Genomic DNA, 21,780 nt, shown 5'->3' on the forward strand with positions numbered 1-21,780 from the left:
GCTGACCAGGCCATCCACCTGCTCACACCTCACACACACGGTGTCGCTGCTACCCTCAGATGGCAGCAAAAGGCTCAGGCACTCCCTGCATCCAGAGACCTGAACTGCTGCCTTCTTGAGCAGGCACTCAGTCTGGGTGGCCACAGACTTTCCAGAAGGAGCTTTCTGCCTAGCGCAGACCATGGCTGGTTTGGCTATAGGTAGACAGCTGGTAGACAAGCGATTCTCCCGAGTGCGGAAGGCTGCTCTGCTCAGCCCTGTCCGAGTGTGCCCTGCCCTGACTGATGTGCCACACCCTGTTTGCCCGTCCTGGTCAGCAGTCACCTCGGCGAGGATGAGGATCATCACGTGATTCTCCTCTACAGTTTTATTTCCCTTTGCAATTCACTTAGAAAACTGAACTAGGCATAGGAACTAGTAAGTAAAAGTAAAATACAGCCTTTAGCTTCTTACATTTTTCTTCACGCTCTCCTACCATTGTTTCTCTAGGGAGCAGTCACACAGCTGCAAGAAAAACTTGCTGATACTTCCAGTAAGCTGTGGAAGGCAAAAACATCACTGCTTGTTTCTACGTACACATGCCGTTACCTGGAGGAAGAAAACTCGAAATTGCAAGAGGACTTGGACAAGGCTAATGCTAAGGTATACACCATCTGTGAACAGCTTATTAGAGGTGAAGCTGTTCTTTTCTTCTAAATACTACAAGAGAAGAAATAAGCTGAGAACAAATGCAAGACAGATTTGTTTGAAGATGTTAAAAGTTACATTGTCATTAACACTCATTTTCCACTACAGCAAGCTTTTATCTGAAACATCAACAAAGCCAACAGGCTTCAGTCACGCGTAGGAGGCGATACCGTGCTTCCACAGCAGAGTGGAAGCCCTACTACTACTACTAGTACTACTACTCAGTACTACTACCCTACTATTCAGGCCCTAGAGTAGTGTTCCAGTGATCTCCTTTCTCCTCTTCCCTTCTCCCCTTTTGCCTTGCAAAACAAATGGCTCTTCAGGAAGCTCATCCTGAGACTTAGGGACAAGGCTGTGGGTCGGGAGTAGCATCTGGAGGAGTAAGAACGAAGCAGCTTGTGCTCCTTCAAGACTCGCTGTTGTTCCAATGATCTCATCCGCTGGCTGTTCTGTGATATTGCAAGGCACGCTCTGCACAACGTCTCTGGGCTTGCTTTATTTGCAAGTTATTTCTCTCTCAGTCTCGGCACAAAGATGAAGACCTCATTCTCTGTTAGTGGAGTTCTTGAGAAACAGAAGTAACCTTTTGTTTCCTGCAGCCTGGTAAGGCATGGCTTGCTATCCCTTTAGGTAAGGATGAGGCAAGGCCTCGAGCCTCTTGTGTCTTCTCCCCACGCTGGGAGGACATTCTCGCACAGGTGTGTATGAATGAGAATCATTGTGTTTCACAGGCACGGAAGTTGTATAATGATGTAGAAGGAGTTGAGTGCCTTTGCCATGAGGCCTTTCTAGAAAGAAAGGAAGAATGGAAACCGGAGCACTCTTGTCAGCAAGGGTTTGAAAGTTGTGCTTACTTTAGATGTCCTTTCCTTGGCTGAAATACAACCTGGGTGGATTTCAGCTCTGACTGCCATTAATACATCTGTCTAAGTTTCCCATAACGTAGAGATCTTAGAGCCCTCTGATTAAGGGAGATTGTTTTTCTACTGCATACAGGGACGTGATCTTTCTGCGGAGCTGGAAGTGCAACATGAACTGTTGCTGCAGCTTGAAGATGATAAACAGAAGCTGCAAGAGCAGGTGGCTTCCCTTAAGCTTCAATTAGAGACTGCTAGGGTGCCTGAGAGAATACACCATCAAAGATGGAGTAAAGAAAGAACCCAAGAAATGAGACAGAAGCAAGAACTCAGTCATCTTTTTCCGGTAAATTCATGTACTGTTTGGATCTGTATCAACATTGCATTCATTTGTTGTTGTTAGGTATTTTATTTTAGGCAGATAGTTCTCATTGGTAATGCAGTAACTTTGGCTTCCCTATAGGGAAGCTAGAGAGCTGAAAATAGGTGCATGAAAGTGCCTCCGGGTGCATCGCATGATCTGTGTGCATGAGAAATATGCTGCCTTTTCCTCACCCCCTTCAATACAGAGATGGGAAAGTCTGTTCATACTAGCTTTCACCTAAAAATAAGAGGAAGAACACTGTTTCTTCTGAAGTAAAATAAAGGAAAAACATTTAGTTGTTTCCGACACTGTTGTTGGTCGGGAGGAGGCATGCTTCCTTCACTGAGTGGGGCTCTCTTTTTTCCATTGGGTATGGGAACTGGCTGTGTGGCGTGGACATGTCGGGGCGGCAATGCCGTTCTCTTCCTGGTTCTTGAAGTTGCATTATATGTTTCAGATGCCGGCAGTCTCTCAAGCCAAATCAGAGCAAATCAACATCCAAGAAATGGCTGTTAGAAAGCATCAGGAACAGCAAATCGCAGCTCTGAAATCAGAAGTGGAGAGAACACAAAGCTTGCAGCGGGAGACTCTGCTGCAACTAGCACGTGTAGAAGCAAAAATAGACAGGTCAGACAAAAAGTGTTTGACACAGAAGGACATTAGAAGATGCCTCACAAATAAGGTAAATAGGTGAGTACAAACATTTTGTTTGTTTGTTCATTTTTGTTTCAATCTTAAACTATACAGTATTTCTCTCTTCACTGCTATTCCATCCAACATCCCTGTTTTGGATCCAGTCCGCATGCTGGATGCACAGCAGTTCATGCATGCTTCTGTTGTTTTCCCAGAGCTAATAATTTGCTGCCAGATGTCAGTGCTGAAAGGCCTCAAGAGCACCTGCCAAGCAACTCCTCAGTTGCAAGACCAGCTCTGAGAAATGCCTTGAAAACAGGAGAAGACTTATTGGGCACAGGTAAGCAGCTTTACCTTCCATTTTTCAACAGCCAAGTCTTTCAGAGATGGGATTATTGGTTGGCTGCAAGCTCCAGAATTTCCATCGCAGGCTTTAAAAAGGCCTGATGGTCAAACATGAAAACTCTTGCTTTGTGTGTGTCCCTATCATCCGTTGTTTCCCTTTAGTTGGCTTCACGTCTCTCCAGATCTTTGCACTCTCCTGTCACACTACAGAGTTTTCCACTGATTTCTTACACTTGCTCTGCTCTCAAACTAACATCAGACCCCTTTTTTCCTCTTCCAGTCACCAGCGAGCGTGAACTCAGATCTGCTGGGACTTCTCAGATAACTCCTGGCAGATCTTTAAAAGTAAACCAAGTCCAGGTTGCCCCCTTCAAAACAACACAGTCATACCCCAGTGGTTTGAATAAAGAATTTTTAAACTGAAAAAAAGCCCTCGTGACTGTGATTTTTTTTTTTTTCACCCAGCCTGCCCGGTTTTCCCATTGCTGTGCCTTCCTGAGCAACAACAGCGTTTGTCTCTTCAAGGTTTAGTGGCTGGAGAAAGTTAAGGCCTTGGAAAGCTCCTGTCCTCTTCCTCCACACTGAGGGCTAGATACAGACAGGAGAGCTCTGAGGTTCCACGTGGTTGTCAAAAGGACAAGACACCCTATGGGATGCAGGGTTCCCGCCTGCCTTGGAGGGCTCAGGGCACTTCCCATCTCTCTGCATCCAGGTCACTCTGAATCCCCTCTGCTTGGTGAGATATCCCTTCAAGGGGTGTGGGGCACACTCCTGGAGGACCAGGAGACCATGGCCGATGCTAGTGTCATTTGCCTCCAGCACCAGTGCAGAGAGACAGATGGAGATGCAATATCCCCCAAACTCCTGAGAGAGTTCCAGGCCGTGCTGGGCCTGCGAGGGGCCTGGTGTGGGCAGAAGGAGACTTGCTGGAAGCTTTGCAACACCTTCTGCCTGAGAAAGCCCCAGGACAAATTGCTGAGGACGCGGGGACATTTTTCACTGCTCTGAACGTTCCCCTGACACACTGTGCTCAGTGGGACACCAGCCCCCTGGCAGCTGGGGCTGGTCCATGCTGCAGGGAGACGGTAGGCCCATCTGGTGGCTGGGGGTAACACGCTGTGTTGGGAGGCTGGACATTGCCTGCCAGGGCCCTGGGGGGCTGTGAAGGCTCCTGGGACTCTCCTTGCCTCCAACTGGGCTGCAGAGGTGCCATCAAGGCAGCTGGCTCCAGCGCCCTTGCTTATGGGTGAGAGTACAAAATGAGGAGGTTTTGTGGCTGCATGGTCACCGGCTGCTCCCCACAGCCCTGCTCAGCCCCATGCACTGCTGGGGACGTTCCTATCCCTGCAGGCAGGCCTGTGCAGTTCCCTAGTGTGCAGCGGCTCTCAGGCTTGGCTCCAATGCCACGGGCCTCCGCAGGGCTGTTCTCCCAGGGCTTCCTCCTCAGGGTTTCTCAGACCTACATGTAGGTGCTGTGGGCTCTTGCAGCCATCACAGCTCTGTGGATGCTGACATGTCCACAGGGACACTCCTCACCCACACAGTGCCATGGGCCAGGCCCTCACCCCGCCACCTGCTGCCGGGCTGGGGGCAGATCTGTAGAAAGCCCAGGCCTGGCCCTTGCGGAGGGTCCCTGGGGGCTCTCCCCGGCACTAGGGCAGCGTGACCCTGCCCAGGCTGCTGCACCCGGCAGAGGGGTCTTGGCCCCAGCCTCGGCTGGAAGGGTTGGAACGGTTTCAACGGATACAGGCCTGGCTGGGGGCCTGCCCTCCTCAGAGGGCTTGGGCAACTCCACGTCATCCCTCCTGAGCTTCCTCTTCTCCAGGCTGAACAGCCCCAGCTCTCACAGCCTCTCCGGGCAGGAGAGGTGCTCCTGCAGCATCTTGGTGGCTCTGCCTTGGACTCCTTCAGTCTCTCCATGTCTCTCTCATGCTGGGGGGCCCAGAACTGGGCACTGTGCTCTAGGTGCAGTTTGCCCAGTGCTGCCTAGAAGAGAAAGTTCACCTCTTTTGGCCTGCTGGCAGCAGAAAGGTTCATGAACATCCCAAATCACACTCTGAGTGTCCAGTAGCCTCAGAGAGACACGGTGTGGGTGTCCAGACGCCCTCCTTTATGTCTCCAGGAACAATATGGAGTCACAGAATCACAGAATCACAGAATTTCTAGGTTGGAAGAGACCTCAAGATCGAGTCCCACCTCTGACCTAACGCTAACAGTCCCCACTAAACCATATCCCTAAGCTCTACATCTAAACTTCTTTTAAAGACTTCCAGGGATGGTGACTCCACCACTTCCCTGGGCAGCCCATTCCAATGCCTAACAGCCCTTTCAGTAAAGAAGTTCTTCCTAAGATCCAACCTAAACCTCCCCTGGCGCAACTTTAGCCCATTCCCCCTCGTCCTGTCACCAGGCACGTGGGAGAACAGACCAACCCCCACCTCGCTACAGCCTCCTTTAAGGTACTTATACAGAGCAATAAGGTCGCCCTTGAGCCTCCTTTTCTCCAGGCTGAACAAGCCCAGCTCCCTTAGCCACTCCTCGTAGGACTTGTTCTCCAGGCCCCTCACCAGCTTCGTCGCCCTTCTCTGGACCCGCTCAAGCACCTCGATGTCCTTCTTGTAGCGAGGGGCCCAAAACTGAACCAGTACTCGAGGTGCGGCCTCACCAGAGCCGAGTACAGGGGGACGATCACCTCCTTAGCCCTGCTGGCCACACTGTTTCTTATGCAAGCCAGGATGCCGTTGGCCTTCTTGGCCACCTGAGCACACTGCTGGCTCATATTCAGCCGACTATCCACCATCACTCCCAGGTCCTTCTCTGCCTGGCAGCTCTCCAACCACTCCTCTCCCAGCCTGTAGCTCTGCTTGGGGTTGTTGCACCCTAGGTGGAGGACCTGGCACTTGACCTTGTTAAATTTCATGCAGTTGACCTCAGCCCATTGGTGCAGCCTATCCAGATCCTCCTGCAGAGCCTTCCTACCCTCAAAGCAGAGGATATGTTTCTTCCAAGTAATCACTTTGCTGTACCAGGAACGCAAATATCGAGTTACCATTCAGGGTTGCAGCCCTCCCATCTTTTCAAAACTTCCCTTCAGCATCTGCTTCCTTCCTAACTCCACATCAAACAACTTCAGTCTGTTGACTATTCATAACCTAACACAGAGTCAGCCTCAGTGAACTAAAGGTTCACAACACTCAACATAGACTCATAAACTCTCAACCCTTCCAGTTAGCACCATGTGCTCTCTCTCTACACAGTCATTTGTGGGTTCAGACCCACACCACAAATGCAAGTCAAGCCCACTGTGTCCTGGGAGGAAGGTCCCTGTGGAGACTCCTCTCCCTTACCATTGAGCACTGCATCAGCCTCCCTCACAGTCTCAGGCTGTGAGGCAGCCACAACGAAACCACCAGATGGGTGCTATGATGCCCATGCACCATCTCTCTCCTGGAAGGATGTCAGGCACTCACTGAAGAAATGCGCTCATTTTATTTGCTTGCATTAAGCAACAGCCAGGCTCCAGGCACAGCACAAGCCCAAGAATTACAGTCCAAATGTTTAGAGGTGCCAGGTCGATCTCTGAGGGTTTCCTCTTTTCTCATGGTGACCGGCCACTATTGGAGAATCATTTTTGGGGAAGAAGTTGCTGCTCTTCTGCTCATTTTCAGGCCTTGCAGTACACATTGTATTTAATCTTTGCTGCCAGCTTTGTTCTCCCTATGGAGTCTTCAAATTTTCGGTCCATTTCTTCATTCTGAGCTTTAGAGAAGAGGTCTCTCCAGCTTCCAACAATGCCTGTGTACAACAAGAAGCAACAAGGACTGAAGGTGGCTATTCCTGAGAGAGAATAACACAACAGTGATGCAGACTCACTGCACATTGAGGCAAGAAGCGTCTGTTTTATGCCCCTAAGAGGGCTAATTGCCTAGGAGAGGCAAGGTCACAAAGATAAGAAAATAAAGTCTGGAGCGAGGCCACAGAGAGGCGTGCTGCCTGCACGCCTTCCCTCACACCTCCCCCACGCCAGAGGGCATTTCCAAGGTGGTTTCATGCAGAGTTTACACTGAAAAGAGATGAACCTGTTTTTGTCACAAGGGAATATGCATTTGTGAATGCTTCCTTCTGAAAAGTCAAGTTATATGGGGAAATGGAGTGAGTGGTGGAGAGATCAGTTAAATCCTTCTTCCTCCAAGGGGTTGGAATGGGAAGGGGCTAAAGCAAGCCCATGTCCACAGCAGTCAGAAATCAGAGACTCCTGAGCACTGGGGAGCAACTGGGCTACAAGAGCCCGGGCCCTGGCCCCAGGTCTATAAGTGATCACCACTATTGGCACACCTGTTGAGAGAAACCATGTTGAGACTATTTCTCATCTCCTGGTGAGGACATAATAATGTGATGCCCAGGAGGCCAACACAGCACTGAGTATGATGTTCCTGAGACCCTTGTCCCATTAGCACACCTCCTCCAAAAGAGAATTTGTATGAAGTGACACGTAAAGTCAGAAATGTCAAAAAGCCTACTTGAAATTCAACTCCAAAGACAGAAACAGCCTTTCTCCACGTCACACCAACCCATTGTTCTTCCCCTCCAGATCAACCATCAGCCTCATTGCACAACTCCTGGGCAAAGGCCACACCAGCAGACAACCATAAAGACAAACCACACAGCCCAAGCAGATTTAGTGCATAATTGCTGGTATACATGTAACCTACGTAATGTTAGCCTCCACCTCTACACCTCACTTGCCTAATTGACCAGCGTTGCCACAGGGGAAGAGAGCAACATGGAAGCAATGGCTGAGGACCATGGATAGCTGAGGCACTCCAGTATGCTACTCACAAACAGCCCCAAAATCTCACCAATGGCAGAAGCTTTCTGTACAGGATGCTACAGAAGACACCTCACCCATACCTGCCATTCACAACAAGCCTAGCAAGCTCATGGCTCAGTGACTCTCAGAAGACAACTTTAGAAGGCAGATTTTTCATTTGCAAAGACTTACCCTTACGGAAGAGGATGTCCCCAAATTTACCATGGGTTTCCTTGGATTTCTCCTTCATGGCTTGGAAACTGGTCTTCTTGGCAATTCTGTGAAAATCTTCCTCATCCAGGGAGAACTCAAAGAAGGCAGCAATCTTTTTCATTCCCAGTATTGGGTTCTGGCCAAAGGAACACAGCACAAAGGTGAAGTCAAAAGACTGGGCACCATGGCTAGGTTACAAAGCCAGCATCCAGTGATGTCACCAAGGAATTCTAAGGTCTCTCATAGAGGGGGAATCTATACGTGGTGGCCTCCGGTTCAAGGCCTTTTCTTCTCCCTAAAAGCAACTGAGTGAGATGAGACTCCCTCCACAAATAGACAAGCCTGCTCTCCTCCTAAGCCCCCATGGGCCAACCCAGGAGCAAAAGAGAGTAGCTCAGGAAAGCGTGCTCTTCTAAAGGGACAGACAGGCCTGACCCAATAGTTTCTACTTCCCCATAGTCCCCACGCGTATAAGGACAGTTGCACAGTGCATCCATCAAGGAAGAACTGGCTGAGGTACCACACCTCTTTCAGTTCCTCATAGCTTATCATCATGATCTTCTCATGGTCAATGTATTGGTTCCATTCCACTAACTGGTCAAAGTAGGATCCCCAGGTCACTGCAGACAAAGAAAAGAGAAATAGCTGTGCAGGATATATGTGAAAACAGCCTTTACCAAATTAGAGGAGTCAGCCCATACAGCTATCTAAACATGGCACCAGAATGGAGAAGTGGGGACTAGGTAATGTCTGTTGTTTCGGCTGAGGTCAATGAAGGATCCCCCAGTTCTTGTCACTAGGTTGCACTGAACCACCAGCTCTATTACGGGAATAGAAAGATTCAGGCTTTGCCACAATCTCTCCATTCTAAGTTAGAGACAAAAGTAACACTAGTTCTCTGTTACTCCGCTATTCATCCATAACATGGGCCCATCTGCCCATGACTGCCTTGGGAAGATATGCTGGGGTAAGATTCCCAAGCCCAGAATCCTGTATATGCACTCTAGGTGGAAAGAAATCCCAGAAAACACAGGGAAAAGTACATTTCCCATTCATGAAAGCTGTAAAGTACTCATCCCAGGAGGCAAAGGATGGCAGCACTGGCATGTTGTTGTAGAAGTGGTAATAGGAGACAGCCGTGTCTTTGGGGTTCCGAAGTAGCACAAGGACCTGGAGGAGGAATATTCATGATTTGGTTGTGATATGGTGACTGAGCAAGACACCATCTTCTCAACACATCACAAGTCCACAAACACCCACCAGACAATGACATGCCAGTCTAATTCCTTTGGTTTAGTAAGAAGTCAGAGCCTTGGCAGTCCACTTGCTGGCAGCTTCAAGGTGAAAAGAGATACCTTTTCAGTGATGCCCTTGGGACACAGCTGTGAACTAGCACCAATCCAAAGAAATGAGCTCAAGCGCTACAGACCAGAAGATCTACAAACAGGCTGTGGGTGCACCCATGCTTCTGTCTTAAGCAGTTCTCATCAATGATCATCTTATCTCCTGAGGCCCTGCTGGGCTTTCGACAAGTACTGGTCTTAGAGGCAAGTCCAAGCCTCTAAGCTTATCCAAACAGGGTAACTGCTTGCCATGCTCAGTTTTCTGACACAAAAATCTGGAAGCATCTTTCTGAGATCTTAGGGGCTACTAGCCCACCGAGAGAAATTAGAGTCAGCAGAGCTACTGCTGCCGGGAGAGGATGCTTATTCACAACTTCAGCACACAGCACTCTGCCTCTTCACCCTTGGAAATGTGCCTATGCATTGAACAGCACAGGTGAAAGTGCAAAAAGACATCTCACACGGGCAGAGGAAAGCTAGCTTGAGGTGGAAATGCTTTTGCAGTGTGACACAAAGAGAAGACTCACCTTAGCCTTTCCTTGGAGGATGGAGAAGGGCAGGAGATGAGGATGCAGATGGGTTGAAATGATTCTTCGGGAAGGCAGTTTCTTCATCCTCTTTAAGGAAGGTGGGAGAAATAGGACAGAAGTAGTTTATTCAGTGAAGTGAGCCTTTTCAGGAGTCATGGGTAACAGGAAAATTTAAGACCAGACAAGAGGTATCTTATCCCTTGGGAAATCCCAGGCACTGGAGGCATACATGTAGGCTTCTGCTAGCCTCTGCCACAGAGCATCACTTCACATGAGACAGGTCTGAGGACAGGACACCCACAAGAACAGTCTTACAGATCCAACCAACTGGCTCCAGGCCTGGAGCCCCCAGGCCTCCAACGCTGGCTGGTGTTCTGAGACCCTTGCACTGGGACACCAGGGGCAATAGGACATGCTGTTTGCACTGACCCTAACACTTGTTACTACTCTGAAGTCGTCTATTGCTCCTGAGATTAGACATTGTCTTTCAACCGTTACTACCTGTAGCAAGAGTATTGCCAATATTTCGAAACCCTGCCCACCTCATATATTCCAGGATCTCCAAACTCTAGACGTGGAAACATCTGTAGCTCCTTTTCAGCATTTATTCTCTCTTTCATTTCTTCTTCCGTATATTTAGCATCTGCTGATTCCAGCTCCCTCACCATTTCTTCAAGCCAGTTGGTTCCTGAAATGATAAAGATAGCAGGAGATCGTCCGTCCTGGGCCGCACATCTCCACCTTTTCCTGTCAGCCTGGCTGAGAGGAGCTTCAGTTTTCAGCCTTTTATTGGTCAGCAGAGTTTGGTCTCATACCCAGCCCCCAGCTAGGCTCCCATAACAAACTGAAGAAGGGTTCTTCAACCAAACCAAAAGACTGTCAAACTCTGACAGCATCTTTGCACCAGGCTCAGCTGTCTTGGCTTCTGCGACCTGCCACAGCTGGTATGTGAGGCACTGGGCTCAAAGAACCAATTCTCAGTTTTCATCTAACCTCTTCTGGGACGTGTAGGTGGACCCTCACACCTCTAAACTATTTCTGCCCATGCACAGCTCTGCAGGCTGCACTCAAAGTCAATGTAATAAGAATCACCAACTCCTCTTTCTGTATATGACCTGTTAATGTATCTCTCCAAAGTGATTAGAGACAAATGTGAAGGAATCCAAAATGTCCACGTGAAAGGGAACAACTTAAGAGTCCTGGTAGCATTCCTTTTTCCTCCAGTTAGGTGCATGGGAATTACTTGCATTGTGCAATGTAGTAGATCTGTGGAAACACTGCTATTCTGCCCTCGTTAGTAGGAAACAGTCCCTGTATTACCCTTGCAGCAAGTAGGGTAACAACATATTTTCCTGTACTAACAAGACTGTGTTCGGAAAGTCAAGGGATGTGATTATTGTGCTTTATCCAACACTGGTGATTTCACCACTTGCACACAGCATGCAGTTCATGCACCGAAGCACAAGAAGTTTTGAGAATCAGAGGAGGGTCCTGCTGAAAGCCCCTGAAACCACTGCGAGCTGCAGCAAGTGAAACACATGGAAAGGCTTGGGTTGCTCAGGCTGGGGAAGAAAAAAAAAAAAAAAAGGCATGGAGGAGAAGGAGGTTGGGTTAGAAGACCTCCAGAGATGCCTTACAACTTAATTTCATGATCCTATGGAGAATGGTGTCACCATAAGCTTTTCTCATGTATTATTGCTGCGTTAAATGAAGGCACATGCTTCTGGATTGTAGCATTGCATGTTTGACTATTTATCCAGTGAACACTCACCTGTTTTAGGATAGCCTGCTAGAATCACATCGTCGCTCCTGATTTCAAGGGATTTCAGAGCTTCCAAAGTTTCTGGGCTGCTAAATGCAGTAGGATACAAAATACCTTTGTAAGTAAACAGCATATCTTCTGGGGAAGTCTTTTCATTCTCTGAAAAGCAACTTTCCACTGCTTCAATGACTCTTTCTCTATTTCTGCTCATGCTTGTATCCCTGTGGAATTCTTTTCAAGCAGAGATACAGACTGTCTTTCCACAATGCAGAAGAACTTTATACAGTGTGTTAGGAAATCAGAAAGGGCATTCACTCAGAGATTAAGATACATGTCACTGATTAACTCCATTTGTACTCTGTTACCTCCTTTCGAAACTGCAGGACAGGAGACTCACAGTAGTGACATGGAGTCTCTCTGCCATGCCTGATACCAGCACCAGTAGTCTGTTCTCTGCAAAGCATTGCTGTTGGGACAGCAATTCCAGTTAATACTGCTAGCATTCAAAATATTGCATGAAATCAGGGAGAGACTTATAAGTGTTGTAAGATACTACTTTAAATATTTTTAACTGCTGAGCTACATAGTGCAATTTGCAAACTAGATAACCAGCATAACCATGAGGGCAGTGGATCTCAGCCTACTTTGGTATTGACTTCACCAATGGATGGATACCCAAGGGTCCAACTTTGTTTCAGGTGCCAGTGCTATCTTCAGCCCATTATTGTAATATTATCACTCCAGGTAATATATTCAGCACTAAGGACTTGTACCATCTAAGCCATACTTCTCATGACTGAATACTCACATTCAAGACCTTCTACTTCACCATATCCTCCAGAAGCACTGATTTCATGTGAAACTCTAATACTTAGGTTCTGCATTAACATGAATCAAGTTCACCTGTATCACATTACTTCTTTTTGTGTCTATACTTGGCCATAATTTAATCTTTGGGTGAAAACGTTCTTAGTGGGGGAGTTATTGATATTCTGGCTGCTGCCTTTTCAGAAGATAAGTAGTACTAAGATGGAGAAATATGTATCTCGACAAGTTATATCATTGCAAAAAGTCCCATTGTCCACATTCATTGCCCAACATGGCTGCTTGCCTTCTCTGTCTTCCCCTCACACACATCCTTACCCTGTTGAATGCACAGGCCCACAGAGCATCTCTAATGAAGCAAAAGCACCTGAAGTGTTACTGCTATAAAATAGATAGGGTGAGATTTTAAGGGCAGACAGTAATTGAACCCCTAACCTTGGGATAACACAGGAGAGGATAAACTACATAAACAGGTCATTGGCTGGTTTTCCATCAGATAAGCAAGGGCATGTCTACAATTTATTTCAGACCAGGTGCTTTCAAATTAGTTTTAATCTAATTAGTTTAACAGAGTAGCAGCTATACAGCATCCCTTGCGAGCACTGTAGCATCCAGTCTTTGCAGAGATTGTTCCCAGAGCCTGTGAGGCTCAATAACAACCACATACGTAATCTCTCATCCAATAGTGCTGCAATGGTAATACTATTTGAAGCTCAACTGCTTCCCCTTACTAAGTAAATGTGATACTTACATTTACTTCTCAAATCCCGGTGTGCTTGGAAAGTCTCAGTGCAAATCAAGGCTCTTGTGCAGTATCTGTCTGAAAACTCCAAAGCTGCCATTAAACTACAGTAAGATTCAGCCAGTGAGAATGAGGAAGGTAACTCTAAAATCTGGTGTGGGTACAACTGAGGAAAAAAAGTCACAAAAGGAAGCCAGACTTGATAGAGTTTTGCCAGCTCCGTGAACTATAGTGTTCAGTGCTGATTTAATTAATGCAAGAATAATTAACACAAACAAGGTCCTGGGTGCTTTTGTTCAGGGCATCAGTAAGAACATGAATAGCTAATCTGCTGTACATCGAAATACCCAGAAGTATAGATGTGGAAGGGACTTGATCTGACTTTCTAGTCCTACACCTGCATATCTGATTTATTGAGTATGCCAATCTTCTCCCCACTAGATGATTGTTTAAAACTTTTCATGGCCTCCCTAAGCAGCAGCATTCTCAAGTTTAGAATGACCTGCAACCAGTGGCTTTAACAATTACTGTCTGTGTTATGTATGAACCTCCTTTTACTGTAAACCAGAATAAGATTTGACTTTCCCCCCCCCCCCAGCACTTTCACCAAATTAATCCTTGCTGAGTGTGATTCTTCAAGTCTTTTCTCACAATTCACTCTTACTGGCTTTCCCCCATTAAGTACTTCAGCCTTTGGTTTGTTTGTATTTTCACACTTACCTTTACTGAACTTTATGTTTTCCAACCTTCTTCTTAATTTGTCATGATCTTTTGAATTGTTTCCCCATTTTCCCCAATACTGTCTGATTTCTGTTCTGGTCCCAGACCTAAATGTCAAATAACTTAAATTCATATACTATACATATACTAGTTTGTCCACAAGAGTGTTAAAATAATGTTGAATACAACCAGGCCTCTCCACTAAAGGATATTGCTTTAACTGTCCTCCCAGTTTTGTACTGATCCGGTTTACAAAGTTGTACCTTGAACAAACTATTGCAATTAGTTTCATAACAGCCATGTAAACAAGTGGAAATTCCTGCAAGTGTTGCTGCCTTTAGATGCATTTTATGACTGTTGTTTGGATTTCTAGGAACTCAAATCTACTCTCAGTACTTTAATCACATTACATAACCCATTTAAGTTGCTATCTCTACATATGAAGCTGTTGATCTAAGTTGCTTCTCTTTTGGTGTAATTTCAGAACCTGTCTGATGCCAGAATTACACAAATATTAACATCACAATTTTGCTTTTTACTAACCTTTATACAGATAGAAACATTGGTTTCAGTGAAGCAAGTACAAATTTATATATGAGAAAAAAAAAATAGGGATTTTTTTTCTGTTCCACAGAGATAATTATTTGTGGTCATATGTAAAACCAGTGCCTATGATTGGATCATGGCTGTTAATACCAGTCTGTAATTTGAATTCCAGATTGAAATTCTGCATTCAAAGACATTAAAATACTTAAAAACGCTGATCTCCATGCTTCTTTATTCTATTTCTTCTAGCTTTCATCGCGTTTGTCCTGAAGTCACAGGAAAGATATCCTTTGTCATTACTTAAGGTTGCATCAGATCCATATTTTGCTAGTTATCTTAATCATGAAGATGTTGCCTAACTTGAGGAAGTTTTGGAAAAAAAAATAAATCTCCATATACTAAATAATTTCTAAATAGTCTAGAATGACTGTTTGGCTGGAAACACAAAAGGACCATTTCCTTCCAGTGATAGCTACTGAAACAAGGCTGTCAGGATTATTTGAATATAGTTAGTTATCATTGTATTCAGCAAATAAACGTAGCCAAAGTAAGCCAAAGATCTCACATTAAAAGAAAAATAAACAAACAAACAAAAGAAAAAAACGAACAACAACAAAACAACTATTCATCACTCTCGCTGTAAAGGCTGCTGCAGTGTGATTAATGTGATTATTACAATAATTCCAAGATTCTTGGATCATTCCAGCTATCTAATATATGTTATTCAGATGATCTGAAAGTGCAGTGGAAAGCTCTTCCTATAACCACATTTAATCGCTCTTCAGGCTTTGCAGTACACGTCATACTTTAACTTCATCCCCAGTTTAGTTCCTGCTATATGTTCTTCAAATGCTTTGTCCATTTTCTCATTCTGATCTTCATTGAAAAGACTCTTCCAGTCACTTACACCACCTTCAAAGAAGCAAAGAAATTATTGGAGAAAAAAAGAAAAAACAGCACAAGGTCCTATTTTTCTGCAGCTCTTTACTCCAGAGTCAATTATGACTGACAAAATGGAAGATCAGGAAGGACTGATTAAGAATCGTCTGTCTGGAGGCAGAACTGGGTTTGTGCTCCCTTGTCAGCTTCTGATTTTATTCAGTGACTCCTTTAATGTCAAATGTAGAAATAGATTCTGACAACCAAGTTAGCCCTCTCACATCTGCATCACCTACACTGCACTACAAAAGTAGTCTTCTACTATCTTGCTTCTCTCTATTACCAATTCTTGGATCCTTGTCTTTTCTCTAACTTGTTAGCATGAACAAGGGGTTGACAGTGGCCCTTTCAGGGCACTTACACTCTCCCAAAAATTTAGGCTGAGTTTTGGCCCCTTTCTTTTAAAACGCCTGCCCTCCCCAGGTAAGCATCTGGTGGCTGAAGAAGACTCAGTGAGGAAGACTCTTGGCCCATAGAGGGAAAGTAATTCAGACACAAGACTACTCCTTCCTGCCAGCCATCTGTGGGCCTCTAAAATTTGCTGTGTGCTGTTGCTTCTCCCATGATGGCTGCAGTCCCTTCCTCACGAATGCTCCCTGACTAGTTCTTGACAGCGTGATGTTTCTGCCTCTGGGCCTCTTGGAGCTCCCTACCTTTGCGAAAGAGAATGCTGCCCAGCGCCCCGTGGGTCTTCACTGAGTTCTCCTTCATGGACTGGAAGCTGCTCCTCTCCACCACACCCTGAAGCTCTTCCTCAGTCAGAGAAATCCCAAAGAAAGCAGCGATATTTTTCACTCCCAGGGCCCGATTCTGAAAAGAGGAAGGCAACATACCACATGACATTCAAACAGCTTACATTTCTTTTTTTTTTCAAGATGTTTTCATGGCCCTGCATGCCTCTGTTAGCTGCATATATAGAGTATTCAGAGTTTATCAAGACTGGAATGGTGTCTAGTGTTTTTATTCTCCGTTACTTTTTCAGATAAGATATGAGCTGTATTCTTATATATTACAGAAGGCTGTGTATAATTTACAGTTGAGACAAATCTACACCATTTGGAGCTATAAAAGCTCCAAAAAATAATTACTGAGGATTTTGATTTACAATGATTTGGGCTGATGCTGCAGCTAAAGAGAAAACAAGAATCATGTTCGTGCACACACACAAATATATATAAAAAAGTTTTTAAGCTGGAATTTCATCTTACCCTCTCCTAAAACAATAATCTGTCTCATACTGTATGTATCATGCAGTTTGAATACACTATATGAATATAATGGTTTATTGGTTAGGAACAATTGTTCTTTGAAGTATAAAATACTTGTTACCTCAAGAGGTAACCTCACCTCTTTTAGTTCTTCATAAGTTATTGTCATAACATTTTCATCAGCAGCATACTTGTTCCATTCAGAAAGATAATTAAAGTAGGATCCCCAGGGCACTAAATAAAACAAAATAATCCTAAGATGAAGAATAAAATAATATTAGACAAGCTCCTTATTATATTAAACATTTTTTTGTCCTTGGGTTGATCCTTCCACTGTAGCCATTATGTTTATGCCTGAGTTTACCCCCTTCTGGGATAAACCCCATAAATCCCTCTTTATGGTATCTATGGGGTTTTGCTCCAGACTGTTCCAATCTCTGTCATAGTGTCTGGACCAAAGCTAGTCCAGTGTGGCTCTGAAGGATCTGCCTTCACACCAGGGCCAGCAAGGGAGCTGGGGGTCTGGCTCAGAACCTCTGCAAACACCTCCACAGAAACGCTCCTCTCTACTGTGGCTGGTTTTAAGCAAATCCTACCTTGTCTGCTTCTTTCCATTTCTGTGCAACAAAATTTCTGTGCATTTCTGTGCAACACAAAAACTGGAGAATTTATGCAGTTTTAAACTAGTGGGGTTATTTTATTCTTTTTTGCCAGTTTGGCAAGCTGGTGTTCAGATGTCTGTGTGAGCACAGGATAATGGACAGTGGAGAGGAGAAGGGGTGAAGGGGATCCAAGAGCAAGATAAAGAGGAACTGCTTCTTCCAGCAAAAATAACAGTTTGTGCAAATTAAAGCAGTTTGTGTAAGTGCAGTTCTGATGAATATCTGTCTTCAGTCAGTAAGACAAATACTGTAAAATTCACTTCAAATTTCTCACTTTGTTTCCTTAATCACTGCTCTGTTTGCTGTAAACTAAAAAAATGCAAGTGACTCTGATTTACAAAATGCAAGGTTTTTAGACAAAGTCAAAACATTGGATAATTTACATAAAAGAATATACTGTACTTTTCTCTGTCATGAAAGCTATGAAGAAATCGTCCCAGGTCTCATAGGAAGGAAGAAGAGACATGCCATTGGAAAAATGATAAAAAGATGTAGCCACATCTTTTGGATTGCGAATCAACAGCAATATCTACAAAATAAAAACATTTTATTTCTACAGTGAAAAATAACAAGCCATAGTATTAAAAAAAAAAAAATACTCTTCTTTAGAACTGCAGTCTGAGGAATTTCTAGTATGTCATACGCTATTTGCAGTAGTAAGAATTCTTTTCTAAATCCAGTAAGTGAAGTATTTTGCTTCACTTCAGTACCTTGTGAGTATGATTGCCTATAGCTATCAAAATATCTTTTCCAGATTAATCAAATTAATTATGCAGAATCTAAGTATGATTTGCCCAATACGAGTATTATTCATCATTTAGATAGAGAGGAAAAAATCACACAAATACATATTCTCTCCAGAACTTAATGCATTTGTAACAACATTGTGGAAAGCCTTCCATAGGAAGTTGTATACAAATACATTTTTTTACTGCTGGAGGTTTTGTTTTCCCCCACACCTGACTTGTGGATACTGAAACAAATGTGTCTGTGAGGATGAACTGAGACTTACTGAGATAAAGGGTAGCTATCAGTCAAGTAAAAATGGTCAGGCTAAACACTATGTAAGTATAAGAATGATTTTGAAATTTGGCCTAAAAGCACTAAATTAGCTTTCAAAAGCATTTGTAGGAGTGTTTGCTTACAAAACATTCAAATCATCACCCACCTTGGCTTTACTTTTGAAGATAGACCTGGGAAGATTGTCAGGAAGGAGATGAGTAAATATAACTCTTCGAGAAGGTAACTTGTTCATTCGCTTTATTAAGAATTGGAAGGAAGAAAGTAGACAGTTCAATTACTACAAGTATTCTGTTCCATTGGCCTGTGATAAAACATTAATTTGCTAAATTTATCAACAATTTTTGGCTGATCAGAAACACTTATGCTTTATGAGTGTTATCCTGGGATCTTAGCAGACTACCCTGAGTAGCAATAATCTTCAAAAGCCCCTGAGAATGAACATTTGGAAGGAAGATTAGCCATTACTAATTCTCTTTAGTGATAATGAATTTAATATGTTCTGCTAGACAAGGTATGAAACTGAAAGGTAATATCCAGAATCTAACCGGGAGCATGGGAAAGCTGAATAATCCCAAGAGATAAGGGGGGATAAAGAAGAGGTAGTAGAAAAGACAAAAGTCATTCTTTCAATATTTAACTTTTCATGAAACTCTTCATAAATACAGAAAATGCTACGCCAAATTTCTGTAGTGCTTGTATTTCTAATGAGTATGTGCTCCTCTCAGGCCCTGTAGAGTGTCCCTTTATCCCTCAGCATTTTGCAACATAAATGAGTTTCAGCCTGGCCAGATGCAGCCTACAGAGACATGGAAGAGTTCTTATCAAAGAGTGGAGTATTTCACATGCCATATATTCAGTGTTTGAAGCACCAAATTTTTACAATTTTAATAAGTATTCTGTACCCACCTCAAATTTCCCAGCATCTCCAACTTCAAGGTAGGGGAATTCTTCTAGGTCTTCAGCATTAACACTTTCTTCACCCTGCGTTTTCTTTTCAAATGTGGCTACCAGATCACTTAAGATCTGACCCACCCAGTTTGTACCTGGAAGGGGAAAAATACAGAATTGCTTGTAAAGCCTTGAGAAAAAAGCAGAAATGGATCTGCCAGCAGCCAGGAGGTAGGTAGTACTAGCAGGTGAGTTGCCTGGTCTTCTTTCTTGTGATACAATATCACAGCTGACTGTCTGGACAATCACCTCTCAGGGCCCTACCTTTGTGCCTTTGAAGGTTACACTTCTCCAACTTAGATGGCTAAATACATCATAAATTAACTTGTAACTTGTAAAATAACTAATTAAGGAGAAAAACCACTGCATGCACTAAACATGCATTAATGTAATAATTTTAAATTGTTACAAGTGGGAATAGGGGTGATGAACCTGTACCTCAAAACCTAGTAAATTACAAATGTTTTCTGATGGAAGGACAGGTCACAGAACTTTAGCATAGTTGCAGTACTAGATCCAAAAATTGTGCTTTGTATGCTCATTTTCTTTACCAATATGTAGTATATAAAAAAAAGTCTGAAATGTTTCATATATATATATGATATATTTTTTTCACAATGTAAAAGAGAACCCGTAGAGAACTCTCATGTTTAGTTTACTATTCCCTGACCTGTGGACACTGGGTTACTATGTCTTTGTCATTAGAGTTTAAGAACTGCATTTTAGTGTACAACATTTCTTCAAACAGAAAACATGCTAAAAAAATAGCAAAAACTTTAGAAACCTGTCAGCTCTGGCTATCTGCTGTAAGGCACTGTGAATCCTATTGCTAAAGGAGAAAAATAGCTATATTAAAATGGATATGTAACACATCCAAGAGCCAGCGTAGAGTGCTTTCAGGGAGATGCAGCAAAGATGTAGGGTAAACTAGCAACCCCAGAAAAGAACTGCTCTCAATCTCCCAATAAAAATCCATGTGGCCACTGCCACGTGTTGCAAAATAATTTTTGGTAGTCATGGATTTTACATATTCTATACATTTATGAGAAAAAAAAAAAAAAATATATATATATATATATATGCAGCACTGCATGTGAAGGTACCAATGGGTTCATTCTGTGTAGAAATACAAAGCTACTGTCTTTACAAACATAACTGCAAGAGCAGATCCTGCAACATCAGGAAATCTAGTTGCCTCCAGTTTGAGAATTACATTTTTATTCTTTTCAATTTGTGCATATAAATTCATAACTACAAAAATTAAAGATAACAAAAGCTTTACACTCTATAGCTAAGAAAATCAGGTGTTTGTCAGTCATTTGCAAAATTCCTATATAATGTCCTCATAACTAGCTTTGTTGTGTTTTGTTTTGTTTTGTTTTGTTTTTTAGAAAAAAAATGTTCTACTTTTTCTTTTTTCTCTAAAAACTGTAAGTAGAATCTACTTATTTGATATCACACAAATTCATTTACAAAGAAAGCAAGTTATATTCACCAGATTTAGGGTATCCTGCTAAAATGACATCATCACTTCTGGCTTCAAGGGACTCCATAGCTTTAAACACTTCGGGACTGCAAACAGTAACAGGGTAGAGAATCCCCTTGTAAGAAAAAAGCAGTTCATCACGATCCATTGTGCTAGCAGCAACCATTGCCTTATCTACCACATCAATAAATTTCTTCCTGGGCTTTTCCATTCTTCTCTGCCTCACACACAGGCTCCGTCACAGTGAGAAATGCTACATGGAAAGAGAGCCACAGTGTGCCTTTTAATAGGGCTTTTACTTTTTTGGGTTTTGGGGAGGAGGAGGTGTGTGTGGGGGGGTGGACCTTGTAAGCAATAATTAACTACTCTTTTTGAAACTGAAAAAAAAAAAAAAACTAACTGCAGACAAAGACCTTAAGTCACTTGAACCCTTTGATATCAACAGAATATGGATGTAATTGAACAAGAAAAACAAGCAAATGTAATTGCATCCTGGGTTAAAGGGTTTATCTAACTCAAAAACATCATATGCCAAAAATATGCAAATAATCACAGCACAGAATTTATAAACAAAGTACATCAAGATAGAAGAAGGACATGATTACAGGCTAGGGTTTAACTGGCATAAGCACATTCCTTGTGGCTGTTCTGCTCTTTTCAGCATTCATTCTGCTGGGATATTTTCTTATACAACTCCTTTTTTTTTTTTTTCCCAAAAAAAAGTAAGATAAAATGCACTGGGACTGGGAGAGTGTTTAGTGCATTATTGGCTGTCCTGTAATGGTGGCCAACTTCTCCCTCCAGCTGGTGCCCAGGAGGGCAGAAGGACCAACATGCTCTTTGATCATTGTTCTTCTCTGTTTGGATTGCAACAGAAAGGTCTGGCTTTCTGATGAAAATTACTATTTTTACATGTTCTTCCCTTAATGAGCTCAATCATTGCTTAACAGCTGATCAATGATCACTGACTTAGTAAAAATATAGCCTCAGTTATAATGATTATTATTTATAACGGACTTTAATTTATGAACTTCAGACTGCACTGATCTCAGTACAAAAATTAAAGTAATGCCCAGGTTTAACATTAACATCTTTGACAAGAGGATGGATCACAAGGCAGAGAGGAAGTAGAAA

At 43.5% G+C, this 21,780-nt stretch overlaps 2 protein-coding genes and 1 long non-coding RNA gene across 4 annotated transcripts; 1 reads left to right on the top strand and 2 right to left on the bottom strand.

Annotated features, from left to right (window-relative positions):
* The first annotated feature begins 1,229 nt into the window (after positions 1-1,229).
* Positions 1,230-3,857, top strand: LOC137853976 (uncharacterized). The gene is made up of 3 exons (XR_011094854.1): positions 1,230-1,893; positions 2,369-2,884; positions 3,170-3,857. It is a non-coding gene; the product is annotated as an uncharacterized lncRNA (long non-coding RNA).
* A 2,507-nt stretch (positions 3,858-6,364) lies between these two features.
* LOC137853979 (sulfotransferase 6B1-like) lies at positions 6,365-11,842 on the bottom strand. The gene is made up of 7 exons (XM_068676880.1): positions 11,557-11,842; positions 10,328-10,473; positions 9,783-9,872; positions 8,956-9,082; positions 8,438-8,532; positions 7,892-8,048; positions 6,365-6,684 (listed from the first exon to the last, which is right to left on the bottom strand). The coding sequence occupies exons 1-7, from the start codon at positions 11,756-11,758 to the stop codon at positions 6,554-6,556; spliced, it is 948 nt and encodes a 315-aa protein (XP_068532981.1). The 5' UTR covers positions 11,759-11,842; the 3' UTR covers positions 6,365-6,553.
* A 3,004-nt stretch (positions 11,843-14,846) lies between these two features.
* LOC137853978 (sulfotransferase 6B1-like) lies at positions 14,847-20,930 on the bottom strand. 2 transcript variants are annotated; one of them, XM_068676876.1, is made up of 7 exons: positions 20,656-20,930; positions 19,119-19,255; positions 18,358-18,447; positions 17,573-17,718; positions 16,667-16,781; positions 15,973-16,129; positions 14,847-15,292 (listed from the first exon to the last, which is right to left on the bottom strand). In XM_068676876.1, the coding sequence occupies exons 1-7, from the start codon at positions 20,855-20,857 to the stop codon at positions 15,162-15,164; spliced, it is 978 nt and encodes a 325-aa protein (XP_068532977.1). In that variant the 5' UTR covers positions 20,858-20,930; the 3' UTR covers positions 14,847-15,161. The 2 variants fall into 2 exon arrangements, with proteins under 2 accessions (XP_068532977.1, XP_068532978.1); XM_068676877.1 differs by having other exon boundaries at positions 16,667-16,761; positions 17,592-17,718; positions 20,656-20,928.
* Positions 20,931-21,780: the final 850 nt, after the last annotated feature.

The sequence above is a fragment of the Anas acuta genome, chromosome 3, assembly GCF_963932015.1.
Source record: "Anas acuta chromosome 3, bAnaAcu1.1, whole genome shotgun sequence".
In the NCBI taxonomy this organism is placed as follows: Eukaryota; Metazoa; Chordata; class Aves; order Anseriformes; family Anatidae; genus Anas; species Anas acuta.